Here is a 12,679-nt window from a genome sequence, read left to right on the forward strand (position 1 = left end):
ATGTATCAAGTGGGGCAAATTTATTATCTCACCGAGGAAAAATGTAATGAATAGAGGCTGGCTAATGGTGATTAGATTATTACCATTTCTACTTTATGAGTGTGGCTGAATGCTCCATAAATTGCAGAAATACATCAACACATGAAATGCAAGTATTCCTTCAAGACTTAACATAGTTAACGAGTTGTGCGAACCATGATGACAAAGCCGACAAAGTAATCTCTATAACACTTTTGATTCGGAGGCAAGACAATGTTGGGTGTAATAAGAATGTTTGATCGTAAACGTTTTAAATTGATTTTTTAAGTTTTCAAAAATCAAAATATCATTTTCTTTAAACGAACTCAAATTTCCAGCTAAGATACTGCAATATGAGATTTTTATCTACATTTTTTTGTTTCTGTGGAAACTATTCACATAGTACTGGATGGTATTGATAAAAATATGGCAATCGATACACCATTTGCCAATTAAAAAAAACCCATCATTTTGCGCAGAAAAGAGCAAGATGAAAAATGTGACGTCATAGAGAAATAGGTGATGGGCATGTACCACCATTTGATCCACACACCTCCAACCCAAGATCATATCAACATCGTTAACTAAGGATATAATCAATTTGTTCCAATTATATTTCAGAAATAGCATGACTCTTATATGTGCAGCCGCGTAGGGGGCAGTGTAGAAGATGGAGTAGGAATTTGAAGCAAAAGCAGAAAAAGACAAAATTCCAATGTGAGGCCCCACTCTTTTCTGTCACCAAAAAAGCATACTCATCATCAATTTGACGGTGGATGCCTGTTGTACGTCCTGAATTCCAATGGACAACCCCCTCTCTTTACAACAGTTAGAACTTTTGGCACACACATGATACAGACGCTATTAAACGAAATTTAATCAGCTGTTCTTAACTACTTTAACCAGTTGAGATATTCATTAAAGTGTAGCCTTTGTAGCCTTCCTAACTGTCAATTTTCTAATAAAGAGCGTGCTGTTCTCCAAATATGTCACTTCCCGTAAAATGTTATACAATAAACCTGCGTGGAAAGGATGAATTGTTAACTACAGATAAAGAAGTGTGTTATCAACATTCCAATTCAACAAACACACGCACGTGCACACACAATAACGATAACTGATTCAGTTTGTCAAACTATGAGGATATACGTACTGCTGTCATTGAATTGATTATATGTTTAAACCAATTCAATATCTTATGTTATTCACACGAATGGTCGACTTTTGTAGTGGAAAGCAACCCTGCCTTTCACCAATAGGGTCGTGGTTCGATTTCTCGATCGGACGTGATACGATTAGGCTTTGTTTGGTGTGTTTGTATTTAATGTCCTACATGATGTATCAACGGCTATGGTTGTTAACGGACGCATAAGGAAAATCGGAGTACCGGGAGAAAAAACACCGACCTGCAGCAAGTACATGGTGACTGTCATACGTAGAAAAAGTGAGTTCAAGATGGCGACCGTGATGGTCATGTTGTGTGCCGCTCTGTTGTGTATATTGTCATTGTGGTGTCCACGACGTTGATCAGTCATTGGGAGTGGAGTAATTCTTCGTCTTGGCTTCTAGATATATCAAGTCGTTTCATTATTGAACTGCACAATGGATATACAGATTTTGGACTTGATGTGTTGTTCGAAAGATACAATTAATACGTACATGTACCTAGAGACAGGCCATCGAACATAAGAAGTCCTCAAAACAACTCGCATCGGACACTCTTATTTGTCTCGCTCTCTTGCTTAGCGGAAATATAAAGATTAACGTTGGTCCCACAAGTATGACTTACAGTTGTGTGACTGCACAACGTACCAAAAATAGCGTGCGCACGCCGTGCATGCATCGTTCACACACCGTCCGCACATCGTCCACACATAGTGCGCACAACTGTGCGATTTAACAATCGTTCGCCCCGTTGTGCACTTCTCTCCGCACAACTGTGCGATTTGGTTCAATGTGTAGATCAATATTACGGAATGGCAAAAATACGGAAAGATCGTATGCAATAATGTACACTGTATATATTACTGTAATTTCTCATCACAATAATCAAGAGTATGTACACTTTTACCATGCGTGTTACACAGTATTACAGCGACCGTTAGGCTGTCAATAATGGGTTTGGCTCCACAGTAACAGAGCAGGTAAATAATTAATAATTTGATGATTGACCGGAGTTTTACCTGACCTGTGCCTGACACATAGAGCTGATATGCGATACCGTATGACCGCAATGGATAATATCTGTTATTTGCATTCGTTTCCCTATGGCTTCCCTTTACCTGGGTTTTCACATCCCTGGCCTTACCCGACGAGCTACGTAAGTGCCCTGAGCGGGGGAAAACAACGGTCCAGGTACATGTACAAAGTGGTTATGTTTACCTGTATACGGGACTGTGTTGTAATTTTACATGTGTCGATAAAAGTTGTTTAAAAACACCGAAAACACAATTTCTAAATATAAGAATGTATAGACAGAAAGATAGGCTTATAGATGTAGCTAGAATATAGAAACATACGTAAAAATCAAGTTTATATGTTTAACACGAAACCGCATTTATTGTTAAGGCATTCCTCAATTTACACCAACCACGATTGTTATCGCACAACGTTCGTCCATCGTGCGCATAGATGTGCGCAATCAATGATCGTCCAGCTGTTTATCGTTCGCACATCGTGCACACACCGTGCACACATCTTGCACACATCGTGCGCACACCGCACATCGTGTAACGTTGTACGATCCCACAACTGTACTGTTACCAAAATGATCAGGCATGTTGTAAATAAATTAGACTTACTGAACTCAAATTTTTGCACTTCAGATTACGACATAATAGCTTTCACAGAATCTTGGCTCCACGAAGATGAACTAAATAGTGAACTGTTCGATTTCTGGTATTTCAAATCTGAGTAAACGACGAGTGTGTTGCCATTGGATCTATCACCTCACATGACAAAGTACTAAGTTTCGGGGTTCCTCAAGGGTCGGTGTTATGTAGGACCACGAAAATAGTGCCCGTATTCCAAACCGATCGGAGAGATTTGTCGTCGCCATAACCTTCGCTATCATTGTTGGATGACACACAAATTTACGTGGTCATCAAATCACAGGACAGTTCGGATACAATATCAGAAAACCTGGAGGCTTGTCTGAAAGACATCAGTACCTAGATGAGCGCCAACATTCTAAAACTTAATCAGGTAAAAAGCGAAACTAAAAGTCTTTTCCCAATGGTGTCAGCACACAATGGCTCTCCAGCTCATGGTCGGTGCCAGAACTATTGAGATTGTTCCAGCTGTTACAAACCCAGGGGTATACTTTGATAGTTCACTGAACATGGAGAAACTAGTGAAGGCTATTGCAAAATCCTGTTACCACCAGATCAGGAACATCAGCTGCATCCGGCTGTTTATAACCGACCTCTTCACGTCTGCATTTTAGACTCTTTTTCACAGACGTCATTTACATACCACACTTTACTTATTCATTTATGTGCACATAGCGATGATTATCTTCTTGCTTAATGTATAAAGGTAATTGTAAGCCATTTTTGTTTCTCACTTATAACTAATACTTTTATATATGTGTTGTAAAGCGCTTTAGAGTAATTTAACAAATCATATATGGCGATATATAATTGTTGTATATAATTATCATTAACATTTCTGGAATTATTTCAAAAATTGTGCAAATGAAATGTGTATACCGCTTTGTGATATTTTCAACCTTTCTTTAATAGACGTTACATTCCCCTTTATTCTAAAAATATATCATTTGTTAAGCCTGGTAAAAGGAATGACGTTTCCAACTATAGACCAGTGTCTATCTAATGAAAGTTGTTGAAAAACTTGTAAAGGAAACATTTTCTGATTTTATTGACCCACTGACAGCTCATGCACAACATGGTTTTATGACAAAATGGTCAACCATAACAAACCTTCATGCCATATGCACATAATTCACTAAAGCTTTTAACTGAGTTAATAATCAAGTATTAGTACACAAACTGTCGTCATATGGTGTTAATGGTAATCTGTTAAAATGGTTCACGGGCTACAGACTTCAACGTGTAACAGTAAATGGGGTTACTTCCGGTTGGTGTAATGTTACTTCCGATGCACCCAGGGTTCAATATTTGGACCAAAACTGTTTATTATGTTTATCAATGACCTTCCATCTATGGTAGTGTTTTCAAATCCTTGTTATTCGCAGATGATTCTAAAAATATTCAAAGTATTAGGAGAAGCTTCAGACTGTAATTCAGCCTCTACAGCAAGATGTGTACAAATGGTGTGTTGACTGGAAATTGTCAGTGAATGTAAAGAAATGTTGTCAAATTATTTTTACAAATAAAAAAAATGTCAATAGAGTATAAGTACACAATGGGAATTGAAACATTAACGAGTGTAAAAGACCTTGGCGTATGAATGCCATCTACTTTTAATTTTAATCTCTAAGTTTTCTTTAGCTTCCCCGATTTTCAGTCAGATAGGATTTTTAGCGGATCACTAAAAACGTTTAAACCAGAAATAAAACAGATTAGATTTGAATTCATTACACATAGTATGTTTATTTTATGTAGCATGCATGAATTATTTGATGATTTTACATTTGGTCAGTGATATTATGGACTAATATGTAATTTATTGTGATCTGTTTTTTTATCATCAACCCGTATGTGGGCTTTATGGCCTGTCGGATTGAAATAAATAAAAAAAAATGAATAAATAGGCCTCGAACCATCGACCAAGTGTTGGAGCGCTAGTGATGGTAGATGAAAAAACCGGGGTCACCCGCCTGCCCATGTTGGTTTTATCCGGGTATCCCAATTTGCTCCCACATTAAAATCCGAGCCAACAAAATATATTAATATAGTTGCATATACGTTTCTCCACAATTGCTAGAAAATAAACAGTTCAAATTATATGTGATGTTATTAAACCTACCAATACTTCATACCTCCGAACAAATACCTTAACAAGTTGTCATCCAGAAATCTTACCTCTAGATCTATATATAAGATACCGTCCACAGAATCTTACCTATGTATGTAATAGTCACGGTGTCTATGACGGACTGTGTCTGTAGATCTACCTGCCACCAAGCCTCGGTCTGACCTACCGCCGTGTGTGTACAGCAGTCGGAGATTATAGATGTCTGGACACATCCGTCTACGGCTTTAGAGCTATCCCAGTTATTGAGGACAGAACTTTGGTTAGTGGCTTTACCAGAGGCGATGTTTACTGCAAGAATATAGTAGAATACAATTTTAGAATATTTTACACATTTTGATTCTATTTTTTTTTTATTTGAAATCTACCTGTCGATTGATTTCATTTTTTTTTTGGAAATCTTATCAAAAATATAACATAGGAGTAGTTAACTCGTAAATAAAAAACACTACCCCAGATCTTGCTTTGAAGATATGGCATTATTTGAATTTTACCTATATTTACATGGTACATGTAGGTCTTGTTCAAAGAGCAGAAGAAACCTAGGTCTTATTCTTAATGTAAATCTTAAGGATCTATGTGCATATCTTTCTTTTCCTCATACTGTTCCTTTGATAGTTTATTTCGACGTCATGTTAAAAGGTCGTAAGTGACATTTCGTCTAAAAGTATTTTCGAGCTAACAGGGAAAAACTGTATTGGATAACTTTCAGTCAACCGATTTTAAAAGATTTGAATTCTGTTTCTGATATAATACCAATTTGTGATATCATCTTTAAATTGATGTCATCGAATTGTATATTTATTTTTACCTGTTCACTAATTCAAGATTTCATAACAAAGTCGATTGGGTGTAAAACGTGTAAAACTATAGGAAATACATTTCAAATTAAATACATTTTCCAGATTTTCTGGGGTTTTTTTCTAAATAAGGAGAGATTGCTGTATTACCAATGTGATTGATTTATCACATGAAATGGCTTCATAGTGGTTTATTGAAAGCCAATTCAATTTCATTTTGGATTTTGAAATGATATAAATTGTTGCATCATTAATTCGAACCTTTCAGTTTAAGACTCGAAAGGATATAACATCAAGGATGATATAATATAAGCTATTGTTCTCTTTGCTCAGCACTCATTCTCTAGTTACAGTTATAAGATAAGCTTCATTACCGAGCGACTCACAAACGCATTATCAAAGATATATTGTGTCAACAGATTAAATTGAATTCGCATGTTCAAAACATTTAGCCGTGGGGTCCTCAGTTTTGTTGATACATAATACTCATGACTCTCCATCCTCTCCAGGAGAGGATATGTAAACTTAATCTTATGTTTAGTCATGTTTATTGTCACAATGTTGGAAAACGTCAAAAAGCGTATTGCTGTGTACATTACTAAACAAATTCAGGTTCAGGTTTTAGAAAATGGATTGACATCACCTTAGCTTGAAATGTTAAACTCTAATTTTCTGCAATAACATAGACTGTACTACATGTGTGACTTTAAGGTTTAAGGTTCTCAATACTCAATGTCAGAATCGTTAAGTTTAAGTCATAATGAATCGCCGGTAAATGTTACGTGTATGAATAAGTCCTATTCCCCCATCCCCCCTCTGAATTTTGATCTTTTGAAGAGAGGAAAGGAATTTATTTGTATGCTATATAGGCCAAGCAAGAGGGCCTGCATCATCCACCTCGGTACTAAACTATCAGCCAATTTATTCTCATGAATGTTTTTTTCTGTAAATACTTCCCACGTTTGCATCCAGTGGGACAGCAATTCTCCTGTATACAACATTTTATTCCATGGTCCCAATGATTTATTGTTGAAATACAATCCACAAGAATGAGTAGGTTTTAAAATGCGTAAACACTCAAATAACTGCTTTGTACCAACCCCAAAGGAGAGTTACGTTCTTCCATTTAACAGTTTATTCAAGAGTCAACGGGACCAAAGATACTTAAAAGAACATTTAGTTTAAATCTGCATATATGTTAATGGTTAAAGGTAAGGAATTCAAACTTTTCCAAGTTATGAACCAGAAACTTAATCTCCAGGGTAATTGAATATATTGTTAAAGGGTCAGGATCATACCTTTTTCGACTTATACATGGCTAAAAGGCAGGGAAACTGTTTTCATATTTTGATCTAGAAAATTTCTACGGGCAGACATGGACACCAGGGCCATGGCTGTTTTTGTCTGACATAGTCCTATATGGGTATATTTGGTTACAGGGAAAGGATCTCAATTGTTTTCAAGTTATGCCCAATATCTTTACCAGAACTCATTCGCCCCATGGCAAATTTTGGAAGCATAAATATATTTGTCTAATCATGTCGACCGAGTGTGTAAATGGTTATAGGATAGGAAACAGTTTTTTAAAAGTATGATCAAAATTTCTCCAATCCCTCTTCTGCATCCAGAGCCACAAAACAAAAGGTTAACTTCTATTCGGTATCGACCCTCTACCCCTAGGGAAGCCGTATACTGTGTTTAAAAAAACTATTAAGTCCCATTGTCTAAAGGTTGTTCCTGAACGAAATAAATGAATTTAAAGGTTTACGTTTTCCTATTGTGCCGCGCCCTTCTACCCCCAAGGAGGTTACACACTTTATTTGTATACCCCGCTCCCTCGCATCGAAGTTAGTGAGGGGGTGGGGGGTTTACTGAAATCAGTCTGTCTGTCTATCCGGCCCCTCGTCCCTCCGTCGGTCCGTCTGTCTGTCTGTAGACAAACTATTGTACTTCCTACATGTACTTCTTCTAGGTTTATGCATGGGTTTTGATGAAACGTTGTACACATGCTACCTTAGATGAACTTGTGGCTCTTAGAACGCCATTATGTTCGTTCCATATTTATCAGAGTAATTGCCCTTGGCTTCTGTAGACGGTATATTAAGTTACTGAAATAGCTAACTATCTCGGAAATGGTAGGTATTTTATATACAGACTTATATTGGGGTGTTCTAGGCATATTTGAAGCTACTCTACTGACAAACTTCTGAGGTCATGGGGTCAAAGGTCACGAATGAAAGGTTTCGGAAACGGTATTTTTTTTATACACAAATATATTAGGAAATCGTAACCAAATATGCAGGCTACATTGTGACAAACTTCCAAGGTTATGAGATAAAAGGTCAAAGTCACAGGTGCATTATGTTATTGAAATGGTTAGTTATCGTAGAAATAGTAGGTATTTTGTATACACATACCTTGGAGTATATGTAGCATTGATGCAAGCTACATTGTGACAAAATTACGAGGTTAGGTGTCAAAGGTTACAGTAGCCGTGTTTGTATTTTCTATCGGTCTATCGGTACGACATTTGAGGTTAGAGTTGTCCATGACCCTTGTTCTTTCTATATATCTTTTCACTTGTTTAGCAAGCCTCTACAGGGCCAAAAAGCAGCCGGAATGCGTTTTTTTTAGTTAGCCCATAGGTGACAGGTCTTATTTTCAGAAGTTGTTTCTTGGAAAAAACAGAACTGTGGCCTATTGGTTCTACAGAAGAAGAAGGATTTTAAAGGTTTACGTCTATTTCCTGTTTAGCCTTTCCCCTCAACCACAAGGGAGGCTACACACTTCAATTATAAAGAAAAGGCTCATTGTCCTGAGATTGTTCCTGGTGTAAATTGGACAAAATCCATTTAATCCTACTACGAAATAAGAAGGATTTTAATGATTCACTTCTATTTCCGCTGTCTGGCTCCGCATCTTCCTCCTTAAAGGGCGACACCCCTTGCTCCGTTGTCCAAAGGTTTCTCCAGAGCAAAGTAAAACAAAATGATTCATTCTTACTGAAGAAGGATTTCACAGGTTTACCATGTTTCTGATTTTTTGCCCCGCCCATCGGCCCTCGGAAAGGGAGAGCGGGCCGGCACCCTCCACTTATGACAAAAATAATTTGTCCCCAGTTTGCTTCAGAGGAAAATGTTGTAAATTTCGTTTATTCCTACAGAGGAAAAAGGTTCTTTTGCTTCTAATTGGCCCGTCTCTCTTGCCCCGGTGGGACTACACCCTCCATTCCTACAAAATCGAGTTCCCTTGGCCAATCATTGCTTCAGGCCAAATTCAGACAAAGTCAACTTTGTCGTTCTGGAGAAGTTGGAAAAGTTGGTGGACGGGTGATGGACACAGGGCCTAGCCACAATCTAGCATTGTACTTTGGTTAGCTTATAGTGGCACAGCTAATGTTCTCGTATTTAATTTGAATTTGTCCCTGTTTTATTTTGTAATCATTTTGGAAAAATTTGAACGACGTTCTTACAACACGAATCCATGTGCCCCATTAGTTTAACAATAGGGATTCTAATTTAAGCTTGACTAGATCTTGTGAACAAAAACGTATGTCTTCCTGATTTAACGGTTTAAAAATTACGGCCCGGACAAGATATTCATGAACACCTCGCACTATATGATCTTTGACCTCGAGGTTAAGGTAACAGTGACCTTACGACAGTGCACTGTACATCGTCTTTGTGGGCGATGCAGATATACTGCAATTTTTATCAGAAGATCTTTAACTTGACACTTATTGGACCTTAGAGGAACTACCTACAGTTAATGATAAATCCATATATGAACAAGTTTTAATTTAATGGAAATCATTACAGTAGTCCTCAAAACTGACCCAAGAGTCGCAAATGTAGCTAAGATAGAGTTTAAAATGTCACCATATACTTACAAACTAAGTTTAGGCAAAATTAGACACAGTGATAGACCGTAAGAATCACCTTGGCGTACACCCTTTAATGTTAGAAACAATCATACTTGTTTGCCCTTTAGTCTTGAGGTAAAAGCTTCAGCGGTCTAATGACAATGCATTGCACAATACCTGTAGGGTATGCAGTTATACTGCAAATTTCATCAAGATATCTTTAATAGTTTAAACGTTACAGCCCGAACAATGTATTTCTGATAAATAACATATTTCAACTTTGACCTTGTGGGCAAGGTCACAATGACCTATGGCAATGAACTGCACATTGTCTATGGGTGATGCATGTATCCTGCAAATTGCATCAAGAGTTCTCTAACGGTTTATAAGTAACAGCCCGGACAAGATCATATTATTATGAAACCAGAAAAGGAACCAGAAGAAACAGTACTATTTCAATATGTCTTCCTTCATTAGAAGGGAAAATACAATAGGTCAGTATCTCTACAATTCTAACCTACCTTAAATCTGTAGGTCTGTTCAAACGGATATGACTAACCCTAGCCACTTTTACTTTTTAAGATTACGTTTGTCTGTTGCCTTTACGTTCGTTTGATGTCATTGCCTTTAATGTGTTGTATCTACTTTCTTTGTATGGCCATAATGATACCTTTTTTGTTGGTGGGCCGTTCAGAATCCAAAAATATCTGATGATTCAACGGACCATATGCGGATTTATAATTTAAAGACACTCTCATACATGTACTTAAGATAGGAAAAATACCAACTTAATGGCATTCACTAAATAATATGAACCTTATACCGGAACGTTTAAACGTCGTAAAAAGGTTGTACGTAACTTTACGACGTGCCATTTGTGCATAGTTTCAATTAGTTATTTGAATGAAAAGGTTGTTAGTGGCACTTGCGACGTGTTAATATTCACGGAATCGGTTACTTACCATTTTTCATTTCTGAAAAATAACCAGCATGGTCAGTAACGACCATGTTTTTTTAATAACTTTTGAAGTAGTAACCCCACAACTTAGATATTTTCCCAAAAGGTGTGTAATCAGTGGTTCTATCGAAAAATGAAAAAAAGTGAAAAAGGTCAACAGTGACAATTACGACCTTTTAATTCGATGACGTAGATTTTTCGTTCGAAACACGGTTTTGTTCATTCTTAGGTGTTATTTGTTGTAAATTGCAATAATATTGATTTTTAGTATTTCAACATTTTGTAAATATTGGATCATTTCATAAATGAATCAACAGTTTTCCTTCTATTTTCGAATCAACTTGTTCCCTATTTTGATGTCTCGAATATGGGAAATATGGCCAGGGAAACTCAAGCTCGTGCGGGAAACACGGAGTTTTGTCTAACCTATACAGTTTAATAGAGACTCACAAACAAGACTCTGTAGCACATCTCGGTATCAGAGTCTAGTCATGTCATATTTCGAAGTCAGCAACGATCGGGCTGATTATTACTGATCCGCTTTGTATTGTATCAAATCAACACGAAGTCATCAATTAGCAAATTTCAATTTCCACTAGATAACCATTCATAAAAATGCTGTCTGCATCATGAAAAAATTATATCTTAAATTGAAACCACTGTAATCAAGAAAGCGAAATGTATTTATAAAAACAAACAAATTTAAAAGGAGAATAGTTAATTTTGATCCACAAGCGATGACAGATATATTTAATGCATGCTTAATTGTAATACAAAACCGTACTTTCAATGTAAACGTACATTTTGTATCCACAATATATACATAACGATATACATTTCTTATGTATGTGGCCTGTAAACCCATAGTTAATATTGACGTCACATATAGTCGTTGCCAGCTTCTATCCATTGTAAGAGACATACTTAACCGTCCAGATCAAATCTGCACGTCGTGGTCATTGTGTTATAGGTATGTCAGACGAACTCTGATAATTGTATAAATGTCGTACAAACACGTGATTGTATGTTGGTGTCAAATAACGGAGAGTGAAGTAACAAACTATATTCTGTGTACAGACATTTTAAAATAAAGACATATTCTATACAGAAAACAAACACCTGGTGTGTAAAAACAGGCGATACAAATGCGCAAACCAATTAATACGAGAAAGTATAGCATGTCATTTTGTATTCAGTACACTGTAAGCACTATAGAAATAAAGCACGCTTACCTTATCAGCACCCCATGCTATTTATAGTAAATATATGTGGATTGATTCAACTACTGCACCGAAGCGTTACACTGAACCATGCATTTATTGCATTCACGTATTAAATTTACCTTGGGATATCCTAATAGTGTAGCATTGAAGATTTAACTCCGATGTCACTATTAATAACATAAAAATCATTCAAAATTGATCATGAGTCAGTTGCTCAATAATACAATCATCGTACATGCTATCATGGTAATTAAGTAACGCCTTTCGCTACCAATGGTATCAGGGCATTTCTAGATTTCTAGATAAGGGCGATGGTTCAATGTTGTTACGAGTACATGCAGTTAAGTATGACTCTCACCTGATGCGTTAACCACCGTCAATGTTGCTATTACTGACCAGATGACCAGTAGAGACCGGTAAAATCCCATATCTAGTCGTGTACAGCGGCAAGCACCTTGTCTAATACTTTGTTTACCAACCAGGAAGTTCGTTACAAGTCTAAATACAAGTCAAAATATACGATCATACAGGTATACAATACAGAACCTTTCACGGTGCAATAATTACCCATTACAGGCGGTTACCTGTACATGTTTAATCACAAACCTTGTTGGGTTACTACCCAAATTAAAGTCTGTCGGTGTTATAATACCGGATGCTAAAACCAGTTAAAAGTGGTATGATGATGTTTTCCCGGTCATGTACTATTATAACGACGACGACGACGACGACGATGACGATGATGATGATGATGATGATGATGATGATGATGATGATGATGATGATGATGATGATGATGATGATGATGATGATGATGATGATGAAAAGACATTAAGTTAAATAAATAAAAACGCTTTCATGT

At 36.8% G+C, this 12,679-nt stretch overlaps 1 protein-coding gene across 1 annotated transcript in view; it reads right to left on the reverse strand.

Moving 5' to 3' along the window:
• LOC110455892 (multiple epidermal growth factor-like domains protein 10) overlaps positions 1-12,327 on the reverse strand; it is a 50,834-nt gene extending 38,507 nt beyond the window's left edge. Inside the window, exons 1-2 of the mRNA XM_021506316.1 lie at positions 12,176-12,327; positions 5,065-5,265 (exon numbers count right to left, since the gene is read on the reverse strand). Coding sequence (XP_021361991.1) covers positions 5,065-5,265; positions 12,176-12,245 — 271 coding nt within the window. The 5' untranslated portion in view covers positions 12,246-12,327. The remainder of the gene's footprint in view (positions 1-5,064; positions 5,266-12,175) is intronic.
• Positions 12,328-12,679: the final 352 nt, after the last annotated feature.

This window comes from Mizuhopecten yessoensis, unplaced genomic scaffold (assembly GCF_002113885.1).
Source record: "Mizuhopecten yessoensis strain PY_sf001 unplaced genomic scaffold, ASM211388v2 scaffold8393, whole genome shotgun sequence".
Lineage (NCBI taxonomy): Eukaryota > Metazoa > Mollusca > Bivalvia > Pectinida > Pectinidae > Mizuhopecten > Mizuhopecten yessoensis.